The sequence below is a fragment of the Mus musculus genome, chromosome 11 (genome assembly GCF_000001635.26).
Source record: "Mus musculus strain C57BL/6J chromosome 11, GRCm38.p6 C57BL/6J".
Taxonomy (NCBI): domain Eukaryota; kingdom Metazoa; phylum Chordata; class Mammalia; order Rodentia; family Muridae; genus Mus; species Mus musculus.
Window position 1 is genome coordinate 3,218,093 of NC_000077.6, and position 16,702 is coordinate 3,234,794.

Consider the following 16,702-nt stretch of genomic DNA (forward strand, 5'->3'; position numbering starts at 1 on the left):
CTGCCCGTCTAGATGAGTCCTAATTGTGTGTGACTAGAACTGTCTCCATACATTTTCTTCAGTGAAGCTTCCTTCTGGAAACAAGGTCACTCTGTAGGTCAGGCTGGACTCAAACCTTATCCCCCTGGGTCAGTGTCATGAGCTATAGCTGGCTTTATCCGTGTTGTTGAATGTGTAGTTCATTTCTTTTTATTGCTTAACAATATTTCATTGTATAAATTCATCATTACATCGATTTATCTGTGAATAGTAATTTGAGTTTTTCCTCATTAAAGTTGCTGTGAATATATATGTGTAAGTATGAGCATGGATATAGGAATATTTATCTTGTGAGTGAATACTTAGAAATATTACTGCTAGTACATATATACAGTGTTTTAAGAAACTACCCCAGGGCTGGAGAGATGGTAATGGCTGTTCTTCCAGAGGTTCTGAGTTCAATTCCCAGCAATCTATAAGCTTCTTATTTTTAAGATGGCTAGTCATTTTATATTCCTGTTGGCAGTATTTTCTGCTTGCTCCATATCTTGGTAGCACTTGGAATTGTTAGTCTTCTTAATTATAGCCATCTAGTGGTGCATAGTGCTCTTATATTGTGCCATCCACATGTCTTTGCTAAAGTGTCTGCTCAATCACTTTTTTGTTGTTTTAGTTTTTTGAGACATGTGTGCCCATATTGACCTCAAACTCAGCAGTCCCTGCCGTATCCTACCAAGTACTGGGTTTATAGGCATTCTACAATATGCCCAGCTCACTTGTCTTTTTTTTTTTTTTAATTAAGGAGCTGAGCGGTGTTGGTACACATCTTTAATCCCAACTCTTGGGAGGCAGAGGCAGGCAGGTCTCAGAGTTTGAAGCCAGCCTGGGCTGCAGAGGGAATTCCAGGACAACCAGAACTATACAAAGAAACCTTATCTGGAAAAGAAAGATTTAAGGATTTCATGTGCATGGTGTTTTGTCTGTATGTACATATGCATACAGGAGAGGGCATTGAATACCATGAACTACAGTTAGAGATGTTTGTGAGCTGCTACATGGTGCTGGGAATTGAACTGAGGACCTCTGGAAGAAGAGTATTAACTAACCACTGAGCAACCTCTCCAGCCATTGGTCCATTTTTTTTAATTAGGTGTTTTGTTTTTTAATCACTGTGGGTTTTTTTTTATGATTTATTTTATGTACATTGAAGTTCTGCCTGCATGTATGTCTTTGTCAGTGTGTTGGATCCTCTGAAACTGGAATTACAGACAACTGTAAGCTGCATTGTGGGTGCTAGGGATTGAATCTGTGTCCTTTGAAAGAGCAGCCAGTGCTCTTAATCAATGAACCATCCTTCCATCCCCATTTTATATGCTGTGGTTTTGTGTTTCTATGAGAAATGTACCTAGAAATTTGTTCTCCCAGCCTTGAATTTCTAAATAGTGTCTTGAAAGAAGAGTTTTAAACTTGAAGCAAACATCACTTACCAGGCTTTCTTAGTGGATAACACTCATGTTACTGTGCCTCAAAAAACACTTTGCCTAACCATCAGCAAAAGAGTTCTCTTATAGTTTAGGTTGCACATCTAGATGCAATAAAATTAACTATTGAATATGGAACCAAGTTTAAAGTTATCTGTTGTTTTGAAACTGGCTGGGTTTGAACTCAGTAATACTCCTGCTTCAGCATCCCATGTTTACAGGCATACCAATTAACTATAAAGTTCATTTTTTGTGTGAATATTTATCTGTTCACTATTGCTTTTTAAGCATTTTTTTCAAATACTTGTCTTATTAATAAACAAAAGATTAGCTAAACTTGTATTCATAAAATTTTAGTTATACAAAAAGATTAATCATAGAAAGTCATTATTATGAAATACATTTGTTTCTCTGAAGAAAAAAAATATTTTAAATTTTAATGTGAAAAATTAATTATAAGGCGCTATCTCATTGGTAAAGGCACTTGTTGCCAAGCCTGACAACTTGAGTTTAGTCTTTAAAGACTGACAACATGGAGGAAGGAAAGAGCCTGTCCCCACAGATATCCTCCACACATACACACACTATAAATAAGGTATTTTACCCTGAATCTGTTGATGAGCCCAGTTGCTGAGGACATGGTATCTAAGATGTTGGTTTGCTTACCTTTCTCTTTCTGGCATCTTTTCAGATCCACGAGAGCGAGTGAAAGAAGATGACTTAGATGTTGTTCTCAGCCCACAGAGACGAAGCTTTGGAGGTGGCTGCCATGTGACAGCTGCTGTTAGCTCCCGACGATCTGGCAGTCCATTGGAGAAAGACAGTGATGGACTTCGCCTGCTTGGTGGACGAAGAATTGGCAGTGGAAGGATAATTTCTGCCCGGGCCTTTGAAAAGGATCACCGTCTCAGTGATAAGGACCTGCGAGACTTGAGAGACCGAGACAGAGAGAGGGACTACAAGGACAAACGTTTCAGGGTTTGTCCTCTAACCCCCTTTGTTCTCAAGTGCTTGTATTTTTTTTTTAAGGTTTATTTATTTAGTATATATACAGTACTCTGTCTGTCTAAAGAGGCCATCAAATCCCATTACTGATAGTTATGAGCCACCATGTGGTTCCTGGGAATTGAACTCAGGACTTGGAAGAGCAGCCACTGCTCTTAACTGCTGAGCCATCTCTCCAGTCCCAAGTGCTTGGAAATTTGATACTCACCTCCTTTGTACTGCATTTCTCTGTTGTTGCTCTCACGATGGTTCAAAACCAGGACTGCACACTTGTTGGCAAGTGCCCGAGCCTAGTCTGCATTACATCCTCCTAACACCCTCCCACCCCCAACCCCCAGTCACTTTGAGAAGCTGGGGATCACAGACCACTCACAGTAAACATGGAGAACTCAGATGGCAGTGCAAGAGTGGGGCTGCACTTGAGATGCACCGCACAGCTTCTGCATTTCAGCTGCTGTCATCAGTTCATTACACCAGCTACAGTGTTGCATTAAAACTTCACAGTCTTTCAGTCTTGCTCTTTGTACTTTTTCAGAGGGAGTTTGGAGATAGTAAACGTGTCTTTGGTGAGCGTAGAAGAAACGATTCATACACTGAGGAAGAACCAGAATGGTTTTCAGCTGGACCCACCAGTCAGTCTGAAACCATAGAGCTGACTGGCTTTGATGATAAGATTCTAGAGGAGGATCACAAAGGCAGAAAAAGAACAAGGCGACGGACTGCCTCTGTGAAGGAAGGTCAGTACCAATTTTCAACTTGTTTTGAAATAATGACATGAGGATTGTTTTAACTGCACAGGTAGTGATGGGTGCCAGTTTGTAAACAGTAAGCTTTTAGTGTTCTGGCTTTATTTTTTGGGGTCTCTTTGTAAATACATTGCTTGCCAAATATTTTAGGTATACATTTATCATGATTATGAAATGTACTCATAAGAACTCAGACTTGGGTTGGAGAGATGGCTCAGAGGTTAAGAGTACTATCTACTCTTCCAGAGGTCCTGAGTTCAATTCCCAGCAACCACATGGTGGCTCACAACCATCTGTAATGAGATCTGGTACCCTATTCTGGTTTGTAGTCATACATACAGACAAAAAAAAATTGTATACATAATAAGTAAACAAATCTTTAAAACAAACAAACAAACTCAAACTTGGGTTTGAGTTTGGAGAAAGGGCTCAGAGGATAAGAGTACTGGCCTTTCTTCCTGAGGTCTTGAGTTTAATTCCTGGCAACCACATGATGGCTCATAACCATCTATAATAAGATCTGATGCCCTCTTCTGGCATACAGGTATACATGCAGGCAGAACACTGTATACATAATAAATAAATAAATAAATAAATAAATAAATAAATAAATAAATAAATCTTTGAAAAAATAAGGACTCAGAACTTGGGCTAGAGAGATGGTTCAGTGGTTAAGATCGTTGGCTGCTTTTCCAGAGGACCTGGATTTAATTTCTAGCACCCACATGATAGTTTATAACTGTAACTCTAAGTCCAGGTGATCCAACACCCACATACAGACATACATGCAGGTAAAACACCTATGTACATAATGTAAAAATAAATTTTATAATAGAAAAAAGAACTTAGACTCTACTTGGTACTTAGTTCAAGTATACTTGAAAAAAATACATGTTTTTTGTTTTAGCAAATATTAGGTAATGGGAAAGCTCTTAATGATAATTATTGTCAACTTCCAAAGAAGTTAAAATAAACTTGTAAATAAGCTAATAAAATATATTTAAAAGAGAGAATAAAGGAGACATCACAGTTCTTTTCTGTTTTCTTTGTTTTTGTGCACTTTAAGTGCAGTAGGCTTTTTTCTTCTTTTAACATGGGTTAATATTCTGGTTTAGGGAATTCATAGGTAACTTGGGAGATTCTGAGTTTGTTCTTGTTTGAGACAGGTTTTCTCTGTGTAGCCTGGATTGTCCTGGAACTAGTTCTGTAGACCAAGCTGGCCTCAGCCTTAGAGATCTACCTGCCTCTACCACCTAAGTGCTAGGATTAAAACCGGGTGCCAACACCACCACCCAGAAGATTGTGCTCAATTGCCTTTGAGAGGTACCATTGTCTCACTACACCAGAATGAAGTAGCATCAGCCAGCGTGGCTGTTTAACTGATGTTAGAGACCAAGCTTCTGTAGAAAATAATGTTTTCTGTGACTGAGATAAAATTCAAATGTCAGCCATTCATGTAGGGTTTTGTCCTGGGACAAGGTCTCATGTAACCCAGACTGGTACCAAACCCAGTGTGTAGCTGAGGGTGGCTTCAGACTGTACTGCACCATAATCATTAGTACTGGGCTTATAGATTTGTCACCAAGGCCATTATTGTTTGTTTTCTTAATGTATTTTATGTGTGTATTGCTGGAGGTATTATTAACTCAGAGCCTTCATGTATACTGGGCAGGCACTCTAGTCTGAGCTACATCCCAACCCAGCAGTGTTTCTCTTCAGTTGCTTTTGTGTTATTGCTGTACTAAAGATAGAGCCAGGTCCTTGAACTTGTAAAGCAAATACTCTACCACTGAGGGATATCCTTAGTCCTTCGTTGGTTTTCTGTTTGTTTGGGGTTTGCTTTTTTGGTTGGCTTTTTTTGTTTTGTTTTATTTTTAAGATTTACTTATTTATTTTATGTAATTGAGTGCACTGTTGCTATCTTCTGACACACCAGAAGGAGGCATCAGATCCATAAGAGATGGTTGTGAGCCACCTTGTGGTCGCAGAGAATTGAACTCAGGACCTCTGAAAGAACAATCAGTGCTCTTAACAGCTGAGCCGTTTGTTTTTTTTTTTTTTTTTTTTTTTTTTTTTTGACGTAGGATCTGACTTGGAAATGTAATCATGGATAACTTTGATCTTCCGGTTTTCCTTCCTCCACCTGAGTTCTGAAATTACAGGCATGTGCTAGTAGGCTCAGTTTTATGCAGAGGAGGGGAATTGAACTGAGGGGTTCGTACATGCTTTGTTTTGTATTGGGTTAGGGTTTTCAACTTTGCTCTTTTTCATTTGTTTGTATATATACACGTATGCACTCCGAGGCCTGAAGTGCTTCATCAACAGGCAGTTTTGATTCCTGATACAGGTGCAAGAATCTGAACCCAACATCCTCAGGATGAGCAGTGTGTGCTCTTAGCCACTGAGCCATGATGATGTTGTGTTGATGTGTGTGTGTGCATGCGTGCAGGCCTGCCACTGTGTATGTGTGTTTTAAGCACTTGCAAATAAGTGGGTTTGGGGGTTTTGTCTTGTTTTTTTGTTTGTTTGATTTCTTTCTGTTTTGGTCATATTTTGCCTAAAACTAAAAAAAGTGGGCATTACTGATATTCAGATATTCCTGGTATTGAAGAATAAGACAGAGCTGATTAGCGTAGGTTATCAGCCTGTAAAGATCTGTCTCAGTAGAGAATTGCTGTAATAAATACTAGTATTTTATAAAGGGGAGATCAGTGTACTTATTACATTTTTTTTCAAGGCAGGGTAGGTTTTCTAGAAGGAGTAACAGTCAAACTTTACATTGGTAGTGGACTATAGCCAACCTTATAGACAAGTAAAAATTGCCCACATACAGTGATACCAGATGAATGCATAAACAGTTTCAAATAATTGCTTTAGAGGCTTAAGTTACCCACATCAAGCAGCTCAAAAACACATGTATATGTTACTAACTCCCCAAGAGGGAGCCAGTGCCCTCTTCTCTGGCCTTCCAGATACCTGCACACATCGTGCCATACAATACACACACACACAGAGCTAACTAACTAAATATAATTTTTTCTTTTTTTAAAAAACCCCGCTATACTATAGAAGATTTGACATGTTTAAGAGTGGGACCACAGTCCTTTTCCTGCTCTGTTAGTGTTCTGGCTACTTAGCAAAGGCTTTTTTCTCTTCCAGTTCTCAGAGAAAAGATACTAAATGATTTATTATAAGAAGTGTTGTACCTACAGAAGAAGTCTGTTTACAGTCATGTGTGTCTTCTGCGTGTATATTGATGGTTACAGGCACAGAGTAAGACTGGGCTATGTACCTGAACAGGTGGTTTCTGTCTTGGTTTTGTTTTCAGGCATAGTGGAGTGCAATGGAGGGGTGGCTGAAGAGGACGAGGTGGAAGTCATTCTGGCCCAGGAGCCCTCTGCTGATCAGGAAGTTCCAAGGGATGTCATCCTACCTGAGCAGTCCCCAGGAGAATTTGACTTTAATGAATTCTTTAACCTTGATAAGGTGCCATGCTTGGCTTCGGTGAGTGTAACAACACATTTGCAAACATGGATGGAGGGGTTAGAGGATGACTCAGTACATAAAAGCCTTGCTGTGCAAGTACGAAGACTGAATGAAATGTAGATCTCTAGAACTCAAGTAAATGTTGGGGCAGCATGGTGGTCCTCCTGGAATCCCAGCTCCCGGAACAAGTGAGGTAACTGAACTAGCTCTGTTGGTGAGCTGTCGGCTCAAATGAGAGGCCCTGACTCAGGTTATAAAGGAGAGAGTGAATAAAAAATGCCTACCATCAGCCTCTTGACCTCTGCTTACACACAGCATATGCACCCAAACACATGTGTGTGTACCCCCACACAGCAATGTCCGTATATACCTGCCACACACTACATGCATGCATACTCATATGTACAAAATAAAAATAAACCTGTACAGAATCTGGATGTGGAGGTATGCACTTATAATCTTAGCACTTGGGATGCCAAGACGAGAGGAGTTTGAGTCTGAGATTAGCTGGAGCTACATGGTCATTTCAAGGCCTGCCTGCCTGCCTGCCTGCATAGTAAAACCCATCTCAAAAAAACTTTTGTTAAATGAAAAAAGGATGGACCAGCTAATTATGGTTAAATTTGACCTAGTGTTTCTCTTTTTCTCCAGGGATGGGTATCTTTTATTTGTTTTGAAACAGGGTTTCACTGTGTAGCCTTAGATAGCCTGGAACTCAGAAATTAAAAGCCTCTCAATCACCACTTCCCAATACATATGTATACTTTTTTAATTTAAAAAAAACACCCTCTACGAAGAACAACTAAGCATCTCATCTCCCAGCTCTTCCGTCAGCAGATAGCGAAAAAGACATAGCAAAAGATATCCCGACTTAAAAACCAGAGCTGTGTCCATTTCCTGTGCAGGAAAGAGCTTCTGCTCTCAGAGGCCCTTCTTGCTCCTATGTTGAAAATGAACAAACTTGCCGTTTGATGTGTGGTGGTGCATGCCTTTAGTCTCAACACTTGGGAGGCAGTAGCAGACATATTTCTGTGAGTTTGAGGTCAGCCTGATCTACAGAATAAGTTGCAGGTCAGCCAAGACTACACAGAGAAACCATGTATCAAAAGAGAGAGAGAGACCGAAATTTCAGAGTTTCTTTTAAACCTCAAGCCCTTAGGGGTCTTTTTTGAGATGAATATCTTCACAAATGTATAAAAGTGCAAGTTTGTTTCTACTCTTTTTTTTTCTTTTTTTTCTTTTTTTAGTATGGAATAGAGTTTATTCAGGGCATGGGGAGGGGAGTTAAGAAGGTAGTAGAGAGCCGGGTGTGGTGGCGCATGCCTTTAATCCCAGCACTTAGGAGGCAGAGGCAGGCGGATTTCTGAGTTCGAGGCCAACCTGGTCTACAAAGTGAGTTCCAGGACAGCCAGGGCTACACAGAGAAACCCTGTCTCGAAAAACCAAAAAAACAAACAAACAAAAGAGGGTAGTAGAGGCAGGGAAAGAGAGTAGAGAAATAGAGGCCAGCCATGAGCACGTGGAGAAAGGAGGGGTTAGGGATTGGGGAAGAGGGGGTGGGGTGAGGGGACAGAGTGGAACAAGAAGGCAAGAGAGGAACAAGAGTAAGAGAACAATAAGAGTTTCTACTCTTGAATATAAAATTTTACAAAACACAAAGTTAGGGCATGGAGAGGTTGCTCAGTGGTTAAGACCATTATCTGTTCTTACAGAAAACCTAATTTTGAGTACCAATATCCACATGGAAGCTCAGATCTGTCTCTTTACTCCAGTTCCAGGGTGTTTAACACCCTCATCTGGCCTCCAGACACTGCATACACATGGTGCAAAGACATATACAGGCAAAAGAAAACAAAGTTGGTAACAGTGAAACATCAAAATTATTCTCTCACTGGGCAGTGGTGGCGCACGCCTTTGATCCCAGGTTTTGGGAGGCAGGGGCAGGCAGGTCTCTTAGTTTGAAGCCATCCTGGTCTACTTAGTGAGTTCCAGGACAGTCAGGGCTCCACGGAAAAACCACTGTCTCGAAAAAAAAGAAAATATATTCTCAATACTTACTTTACTATCTTGAGAAATGTCCAGATACTTTATATTTATTACCTTTGTGTCTTCTGACTTCTATTTAGTAAGATTATGTTAAATTGCTTAAAATGCAAAGCCATCAGTCTTTATTTGTAAATTAAAATTCTTAGTAGATAATTTTACTTTTAAAATGTTTTGTTTTTGCCATGGGTCAGTGCACACCTGAGCTACAGGTGGAGGTCAGAGGTCCAGCTTTGTCGGGTTGGTTCTCTCCTTCCACCTGCCATGGCGTCAGGTCCTCAGGCTTGTACTGCAGGTCATTTTACCTGCTGAGCCATGTCATTGGCCCCCAAAGTTTACACTTTTAAACATGAAGACAGTAGTTACACCTTTTGGAGTGTGTGTGTTTCTGTTTGGCTTTGGGTTTTTTTATATACTTCCTGTTTACACCAGATTAGTTACATTTTGCCTGCACTCATTTGTTCCACTAAGAAGTCAGCAGTGTCAAAGGAAGTTTCAGAGTTGGTGGCTTAACATTTAACCTTCATGGTGTTTCACCTTGCCCCTTTGTCTTTCTTATCAGATGATAGAAGATGTTCTGGGGGAAGGATCGGTCTCTGCCAGCCGCTTCAGTAGGTGGTTCTCTAACCCAAGCCGGTCAGGGAGCAGATCCAGCAGCCTTGGATCCACACCCCATGAAGAACTTGAGAGACTGGCAGGTAAGATGACTTCACATACTAGCCTTGTATGTCAAGTGGGCCTCCCCTGCCATGCTTCTAGGGTTAAAGAGACTTTAGATATGGAAAAGCCTTCAGTTTCTATTCTCTTTATGCTGTGGAAGGGAAGTTTTCAATTCTCAATGGGACCAACTGTGCCATTTATTTACAAAATCAGGTTTGGAGCAAGCCGTCCTCTCTCCTGGACAGAACTCGGGGAATTATTTTGCTCCTATACCATCGGAAGACCATGCTGAAAATAAAGTGGACATTTTAGAAATGCTACAGAAAGCCAAAGTAGATTTAAAACCTCTTCTTTCTAGCCTTTCTGCAAATAAAGAAAAACTTAAGGAGAGCTGTAAGTATTGTTGAGAATCTGCTTTAGTTATTTTAAGTTCATGCTTTCTTAAATGTTCTAAGAAAAGAATAGTTTTGAGCTGGGCGAGGTGGCGCACGCCTTTAATCCCAGAACTTGGGAGGCAGAGGCAGGCGGATTTCTGAGTTTGAGGCCAGCCTGGTCTACAAAGTGAGTTCCAGAACAGCCAGGGCTATACAGAGAAACCCTGTCTTGAAAAAAAAAAAAAAAAGAAAAAAGAAAGAAAAGAATAGTTTTTATTGTACTTCTCATCAAGTCAGGTGCATGTCAGGAATTTAGTGTTTTTCTTTTTTTTTTTTAATTTTATTTTATTTTTATTAGGTATTTTCCTCGTTTACATTTTCAATGCTATCCCAAAAGTCCGCCATGCCCACCCCCCCAGTCCACTACCCACCCACTCCCCCGTTTTGGCCCTGGGGTTCCCCTGTACTGGGGCATATACAGTTTGCAAGTCCAATGGGCCTCTCTTTGCAGTGATGGCCGACTAGGCCATCTTTTGATACATATGCAGCTAGAGTCAAGAGCTCCGGGGTACTGGTTAGTTCATAATGTTGTTCCACCTATAGGGTTGCAGTTCCCTTTAGCTCCTTGGGTAATTTCTCTAGCTCCTCCATTGGGGGCCGTGTGATCCATCCAATAGCTGACTGTGATCATCCACTTCTGTGTTTGCTAGGCCCTGGCTTAGTCTCACAAGAGACAGCTATAAGATCCAAAGATGGTGCCACATAGCCTTGAATCTTAAGCTCTGGCTAGACTAGAACTTGCTATGTAGGTCAGGTTGACTTACAACTCAGAATCTCTGGCTTCTGCCTCCAGAGTGCTGATATTAAAGGCGTGCACCACACCTGTCCTCTCTAGTTTTTCTTTACAGCAGGGTTGTAGCAGCAGCACAGTGAATGTTTCTGTCCTCCCAAGCATAGCTTGCCTACTCCTCACAACACTGTCGCAATTTGCCATGTTCTCACTTAGGCAACAAGTTAGTGCCTTGAGACCACAGTGCAGCCTTGTTGCTGTTAAATTGTCTGGATTCTTGTGCCTGGTAGCAAAGTATGGAGAGATTTATTACAAAGTACTTTTTTTTTTTTGGTTTTTTGAGACAGGGTTTCTCTGTATAGCCCTGGCTATCCTGGAACTCACTTTGTAGACCAGACTAGCCTCGAACTCAGAAATCCCCTTGCCTCTGCCTCCCTAGTGTTGGGATTAAAGGTATGTGCCACCACGCCAGGCACAAAGTATTTTTCTATGTGACACACAGGATCAAGTTTTTTGAGACAGTGTTTCTTTATGTAGTTCTGCTTTTCCTGGAACTCACTATGTAAAAATCTTACCAAGGTTTGAAATCTCATACCCCTTAGTTCTACCATCCCAGTTTCTAGCATCTAAATATTTTTGGTGTAGTTTATTCCATTTCTTCCCTTTTTTTTCAATTTAAGATTTGTTTTATATATATGACTACACTGTAACTGTCTTCAGACACACCAGAAGAAGGTATCAGATCCCATTACAGGTGGTTGTGAGCCACTATGTGGATGCTGGGAATTGTGAGCTGCCTAATGTGGCTGCTGGGAATTGAACTCAGGTCCTCCATAGAAACAATTTGGGCTCTTAATCACTGAGTCATTCTTCAGGCATGGGTCACTCTTCCCCTCTACTACCAACCCCCGTTTTGTTTTTGAGACTGGGTCTCTTTAGTCCTAGCTGCCCTGGACCTCACTGTGTATAGCTGGCCTGTGCCCTCTTGAGCCCTGGGATAAAAGGTGTGCACCGCGGTGCTCAGCCATCTCTTTCAGTGTATGTAATTTCAGCCTTATTCCTACCTGATCTTAAGTGTTCAGGTTACCTATTTTAGTGTTAGCCCTTTTGACAGCCTCACTTCAGTTACAAAATAGTTGTCATTGGCAGCCAATGAGAATTCTTTCTAAACACCCTTTGCTTGGTGTAACAAGAACTTTCTCAACTTCTCAGCACATTCAGGGGTTGTACTTTCAGTGGAAGAGGTAGAAGCAGGGCTGAAGGGCTTGAAAGTGGACCAGCAAATGAAGAATTCAACTCCCTTCATGGCAGAACATTTAGAGGAGACCCTGAGTGCTGCGAGTAGCAATAGACAGCTCAAGAAAGATGGAGATATGACTGCATTCAACAAGCTAGTGAACACCATGAAGGCAAGTGGAACTTTGCCTACCCAGCCCAAAGTCAGTGTAAGTATTCAGTACACCTCACCCAGCCTCTTTCCCTGTTTCTGTATCACCTCCCACTGCAATAATAAATGGGTTTAATGAAGGTATTCTGAGCAATTTGGAAATTTCTTTAGAAGTTGTTTGGTCTTTTAGAAATTTCTGTAGAAGTTGTTTGGTCTTTGGTGTGTGTTTGTTTTTTAATTCTCAATATTGATTTGTTATTAGAAAAAGCACATCTGTGAATAATGTGTATGTTTGGGGCGTACATTCAATTATAGGATGATTGAATAATTCACGTGTTACATCAGTTAATACAATACCTTCATGAAGTTCTTTCCTAAGAAAGGAAAGTAATTGAGTTGTAAATTTTTTTCACCCAGTTTGGAGAAAAGCATACTTAGTATGTGAGGTTATCGATGCAAAAGGGAGAAAAAAGTAAGAAATTGATCGTTTGTGCTGAACTGAGCATAGTGATGTGTGCCTATAACCCTAGTGTCTGAGAGGATCAGGAAGTCAGGACCAGGTAGGGCCACCTGATTAATACCCAATTGTTTTATTTTGTTTTTGTCTTTGTTTTTCCCCTGAGATAGTTTATCTGTGTAGCCCTGAGTGTCCTGGAACTCACTCTGTAAACCAGTCTGGCAACAAACTCAGAGATCTCCCAGCTTCTGCCTTCCAAGTGTTGAGATTGAAGATAAGAGTTACCACCTCCTAGCCGTAGACAATTGTATTGTAAATTTTTCAAGATTTATTTATTTATTTATTTTTGTATGAGCATTTTGTCTGTGTGTCTATCTGTGCACTACTTGCATGCCTAGTGCACACAGGCCAGAGAAGGGCATCAGACCCCTCTGGAGTTGGAGTTTCAGAGGGTTCAGACCCATTGTGTGCATGCTTGGAAATGAGTACAGGTCCTCTGGAACAGCAGCCAGTGTGCTAACCACGGAGCAGTCTCCCTGCCTCCTACAGTAAAGCCTTTATTTTCACACTTTGTACATACTCTCAGATATCTGGATTACCTGCTCTCTTGGCTAGACGGTCACACTGATGAATTAGAATGCCAGAGGTGGAGGTGAGCATGGTGGTAAAGACTGGTACTTCCATCACTGCTTGGAAAGTGGAAGCAAGATAATTAACAAATTCAAAGGATAGCCTGGTCTAGAAAGTCTCTCTCCCTCCTTCCTTCTCTCCCCGTACATATCAAAGATGTGGAATGTTTTTGTTTTATTTTGTTTGGTTTGTGTTTTTTAAGACAGGGTTTCTCTGTGTAGCCTTAGCTATCCCGAAACTCACTCTGTAGACCAGGCTGGCTTCAAACTCAGAACTCAGAGATGGACCTGACTCTGCCTCTGAGTGTCTATGCCACATCTCAGGTTACACCATACAACTCAAAGGAGGAAGATCCTATAAACTGGTTCAAAGTTATTACCACACAAAGAAGTACTAGATATCCATGCTGTCAAATGAGGTATGATGTCACACATCCTAGCGTTTGGGAGATTAAGGCAGAAGGATTATAAATTGAAGGCCAACCTGAACTACCTAGTAAGTTTATGCTAGCATGAGGTGCACAGCAAGACAGAGTTCATACAAGCGACTCTGGGTGCAACTTAGCTCTCCTGCTGTTCTTTCTTGTTACCGTGGGGGGTTGGCACTGATTCCATTTTTTTATTCAAATCCTATCATAGGGTTTGTTTTTCCTTTCAGTGTGAGTCTCCAAAGAAGTGGAAACAAAGGAGCTAGGAGCAGTTGGGAGGAGGAAGCAGGAGAAAAGAAGGGCAAGTTTGAGACCAACTTGGGCTCCATAAACAATCTTGTAGGAAAGAGAAGGGAGTTCAGAAGGGAGTTCATATCTATCTCAACCTTTGATTGTTTTTACACAATATTGACTTTAAGTTGTGAGTACACTTGGTTTGATATTGGAGTTTCCATGCTTTTATGTACCCCTAGTTTCAGGTGTGGTGAGGAAGTGAGTCTCTGACATCTGGTAATAAGCGGCTAGACAAATATTTACACAAACTCAGAATTGTATCTGTGTTGGCATGTGGGGTCCTGCTCTACTGCTAAAGACAGTGTCTTTAGTTCTCACTGCTGGGTACTAGTTCTCATCTAACTCTGTCCATCTAAGTAATGAAGTTCATCTCCACACTGTTTTACATGAAATTGCAGACTCCTGCAAGTGTGATAAGCCATGAAGTAAGTTGCCTATTTATTCAAATCATCTGCACTTAGCCCTAATTCTAAAACCAATAATAAAAGGCTTGGAAATGGACTTAGATAAATCTATCTACTTGGGGGCGGGGGGGATTGCATCAGAAAGTACTCCTGACTGAGCTCAGTGGTCGCACAGTATTGAGACATACATTGGGGGTCTGGGGAGGAGTGCAGGTTAAATATACAAAGCAAGACCATTGGCAGATTCAGAGCAGAGGAAGTTGAATTTTGTCATGCATATGAGTAATTTTAAGGAGCTTAACTTAAAATAGTAACATTTAAGTTTCTGGAGTTTTTTCCGTTTTGTATGAGACAAGGTCTCTGTTGGTCTGGCTGTCTGAAATGTACTATGTATACCAGACTACTTTGAACTTGGATCCACTTGTCTCTGCCTGCCAAGTGCTGGGATTTAAGGGCATGTGCTACTTTTCTAGGCCAAAACTTTGAAACGGTAACAATTCTGGTCAAATTTGCATGTTGTTCATTATTTTTGTTTTAATTTGTAATGCTTAGGAACTTTGTACATTCTAGAAAAGTTCTGTGCCTCTTGCCTAGTTCTTAGCCATTTTTTTGTGAAGCTCATCCTTGTCTGCCTCAACCACCAGAGTGCTAAAAAGAATAGTGTGCACCACTGTCATGTCTAGCTGTCACTTTTCTTTTCTGTAGTGGTGGCTTGTTTAGTTTTTAAAGATTTTTATTGTTTTAAATCTGTGTTTTATCTGCATGTGTATGTGTATTACATGCATGTTTGTGCCTATGGAGGCCAGAAGACATCTGATGATCTTGAACTGGAGTGATAGATGGTTGTGAGTTGTCATGTGGTACTGGGCATAGCACCCAACTTGGTCCACTGGAAGAGCAGCTAGTGCTCTTAACCACTGAGCCCTCTCTTCAGCCCCTTGTTTTTTAATACTTCAGTCAATAATTTTTTTTTTTTTGGTTTTTTGTTTGTTTGTTTTTCAAGACAGGGTTTCTCCTTGTAGCCCTAGCTGTACTGGAACTCACTCTGTAGACCAGGCTGGCCTTGAATTTAGAAATCAGCCTGCCTCTGCCTCCCAAGTGCTGGGACTAAAGGCATGTGCCACCACGGCCCAGCAATAAATCTTATTAATGACAATGATCAGTAAGGGTTCCTTCCGAATGAAAATCTCATAAATTGTGGTATCTGTCTAACTGAGTGCTCCTCAGTCTCACCTTTCTTTGATGGTGGGGACAGGGTGTCAAGATGACAGGAATGGACTACTCTGGCTTTGGGAGTATTTCCTGATGACTCTTCATGTACTTGGGAAGAATCTTTTGAGTGGCATGGGATAAGAGAGAGTTGGTCGAAAGTTTTTTGTGGGGCCTGGAGAGATGGTTCAGTGGTTAAGAGCACTGACTGTTCTGCCAGAGGTCCTGAGTTCAATTCCTATCAACCACATGGTGGCTCACAACCATCTGTAATGCCCTCTTCTGGTGTGTCTGAAGACAGCATCGGTGTACTCATACATAAAATAAATCTTTAATAAAGTTTTCTATGACATTGAGCATTATCCTGCTGTTAACGGTCAACTCCCTTGGGAGTTGCATATTTTTTTATATATATGGTCTCCAAGCTATAAAGTGTGTTGAAGTTGAAAACTTTTTTCTTTGTTTCTTTTCTTTTTTTTTTTTTTCTTTTCTTTTTTTTTTTTTTTTTTTTTTTTTTTTTTAGCGAAACGTTGAAAGTCACTTATTGGCCCCTGCTGAGATTCCAGGCCAGCCTGTTTCTAAAAACATCCTACAGGTGTGTTACAGTCTTACACTTATCCCTCAGAGTGACCTGTGTGTGACAGTCAAAGATATACTGTTGCTATCTAAGGTCATTCTGTTAAACTGGTAATCCCAATGGACAGGTGTGTGCGTGCTCGGGTCCATACTCGAACAATGGCTTTTAATGTTTCTGGTTTACCAGTTTGTTGTTTGTTTGGAACTTGATTATCTAATCTGTATCTGTAGCACTAACTTAGAGCAAATGTAATTGGTAGCTAAACATTTGGGAAAATGTCTTTCGTGTACAGATGCTAGATCCTCAGTGCTGCAAGTAAGAGGCATTGGCTAGCTCTCAAAAGTGAAGTTAGTTTTCAAAGCTTTTGACTAGAAGGAAGAAATAGGTTTGTTCACAGGGATCTGGCATTTCTGCCTATAGGAACTTCTGGGTCAACCGGTTCAGAGACCCGCTTCTTCCAATCTTCTCAGTGGCCTTATGGGGAGCTTGGAGGCTACTGCATCTTTATTGAGCCAAAGAGCGCCCTCTCCTCCAATGTCACAGGTATTTCGAACTCAAGCAGCCTCAGCAGACTACCTTCATCCAAGGATACCATCACCAATAGGTAACTAGTGCTTTAGCAGTTCTGGGGATTGAGTGAGAGCCTCATGCTTACCAGTTAAACACTCCATCACTGACTTGGGCTCCCAACTAGTAACTGCTCATAAGCTTGCAAAGGGAATATATGTGTTAGTACTGATTACTGTAGAGGTG

General features: G+C 41.0%; 1 protein-coding gene across 9 annotated transcripts in view; it reads left to right on the top strand.

Annotated features, from left to right (window-relative positions):
- The window catches only part of Eif4enif1 (eukaryotic translation initiation factor 4E nuclear import factor 1), a 42,246-nt gene that overhangs the window by 15,750 nt on the left and 9,794 nt on the right, over positions 1-16,702 (top strand). For 5 of the 9 annotated variants that reach the window (XM_006514842.4, NM_023743.2, XM_006514841.3 and 2 more), the window contains exons 5-12: positions 2,152-2,438; positions 3,001-3,202; positions 6,540-6,715; positions 9,303-9,438; positions 9,614-9,793; positions 11,777-12,009; positions 15,896-15,967; positions 16,370-16,553. In XM_006514842.4, coding sequence (XP_006514905.1) covers positions 2,152-2,438; positions 3,001-3,202; positions 6,540-6,715; positions 9,303-9,438; positions 9,614-9,793; positions 11,777-12,009; positions 15,896-15,967; positions 16,370-16,553 — 1,470 coding nt within the window. The remainder of the gene's footprint in view (positions 1-2,151; positions 2,439-3,000; positions 3,203-6,539; positions 6,716-9,302; positions 9,439-9,613; positions 9,794-11,776; positions 12,010-15,895; positions 15,968-16,369; positions 16,554-16,702) is intronic. The other 4 variants (NM_001166548.1, XM_017314806.2, XM_006514844.3 and 1 more) reach the window with 1 other exon arrangement.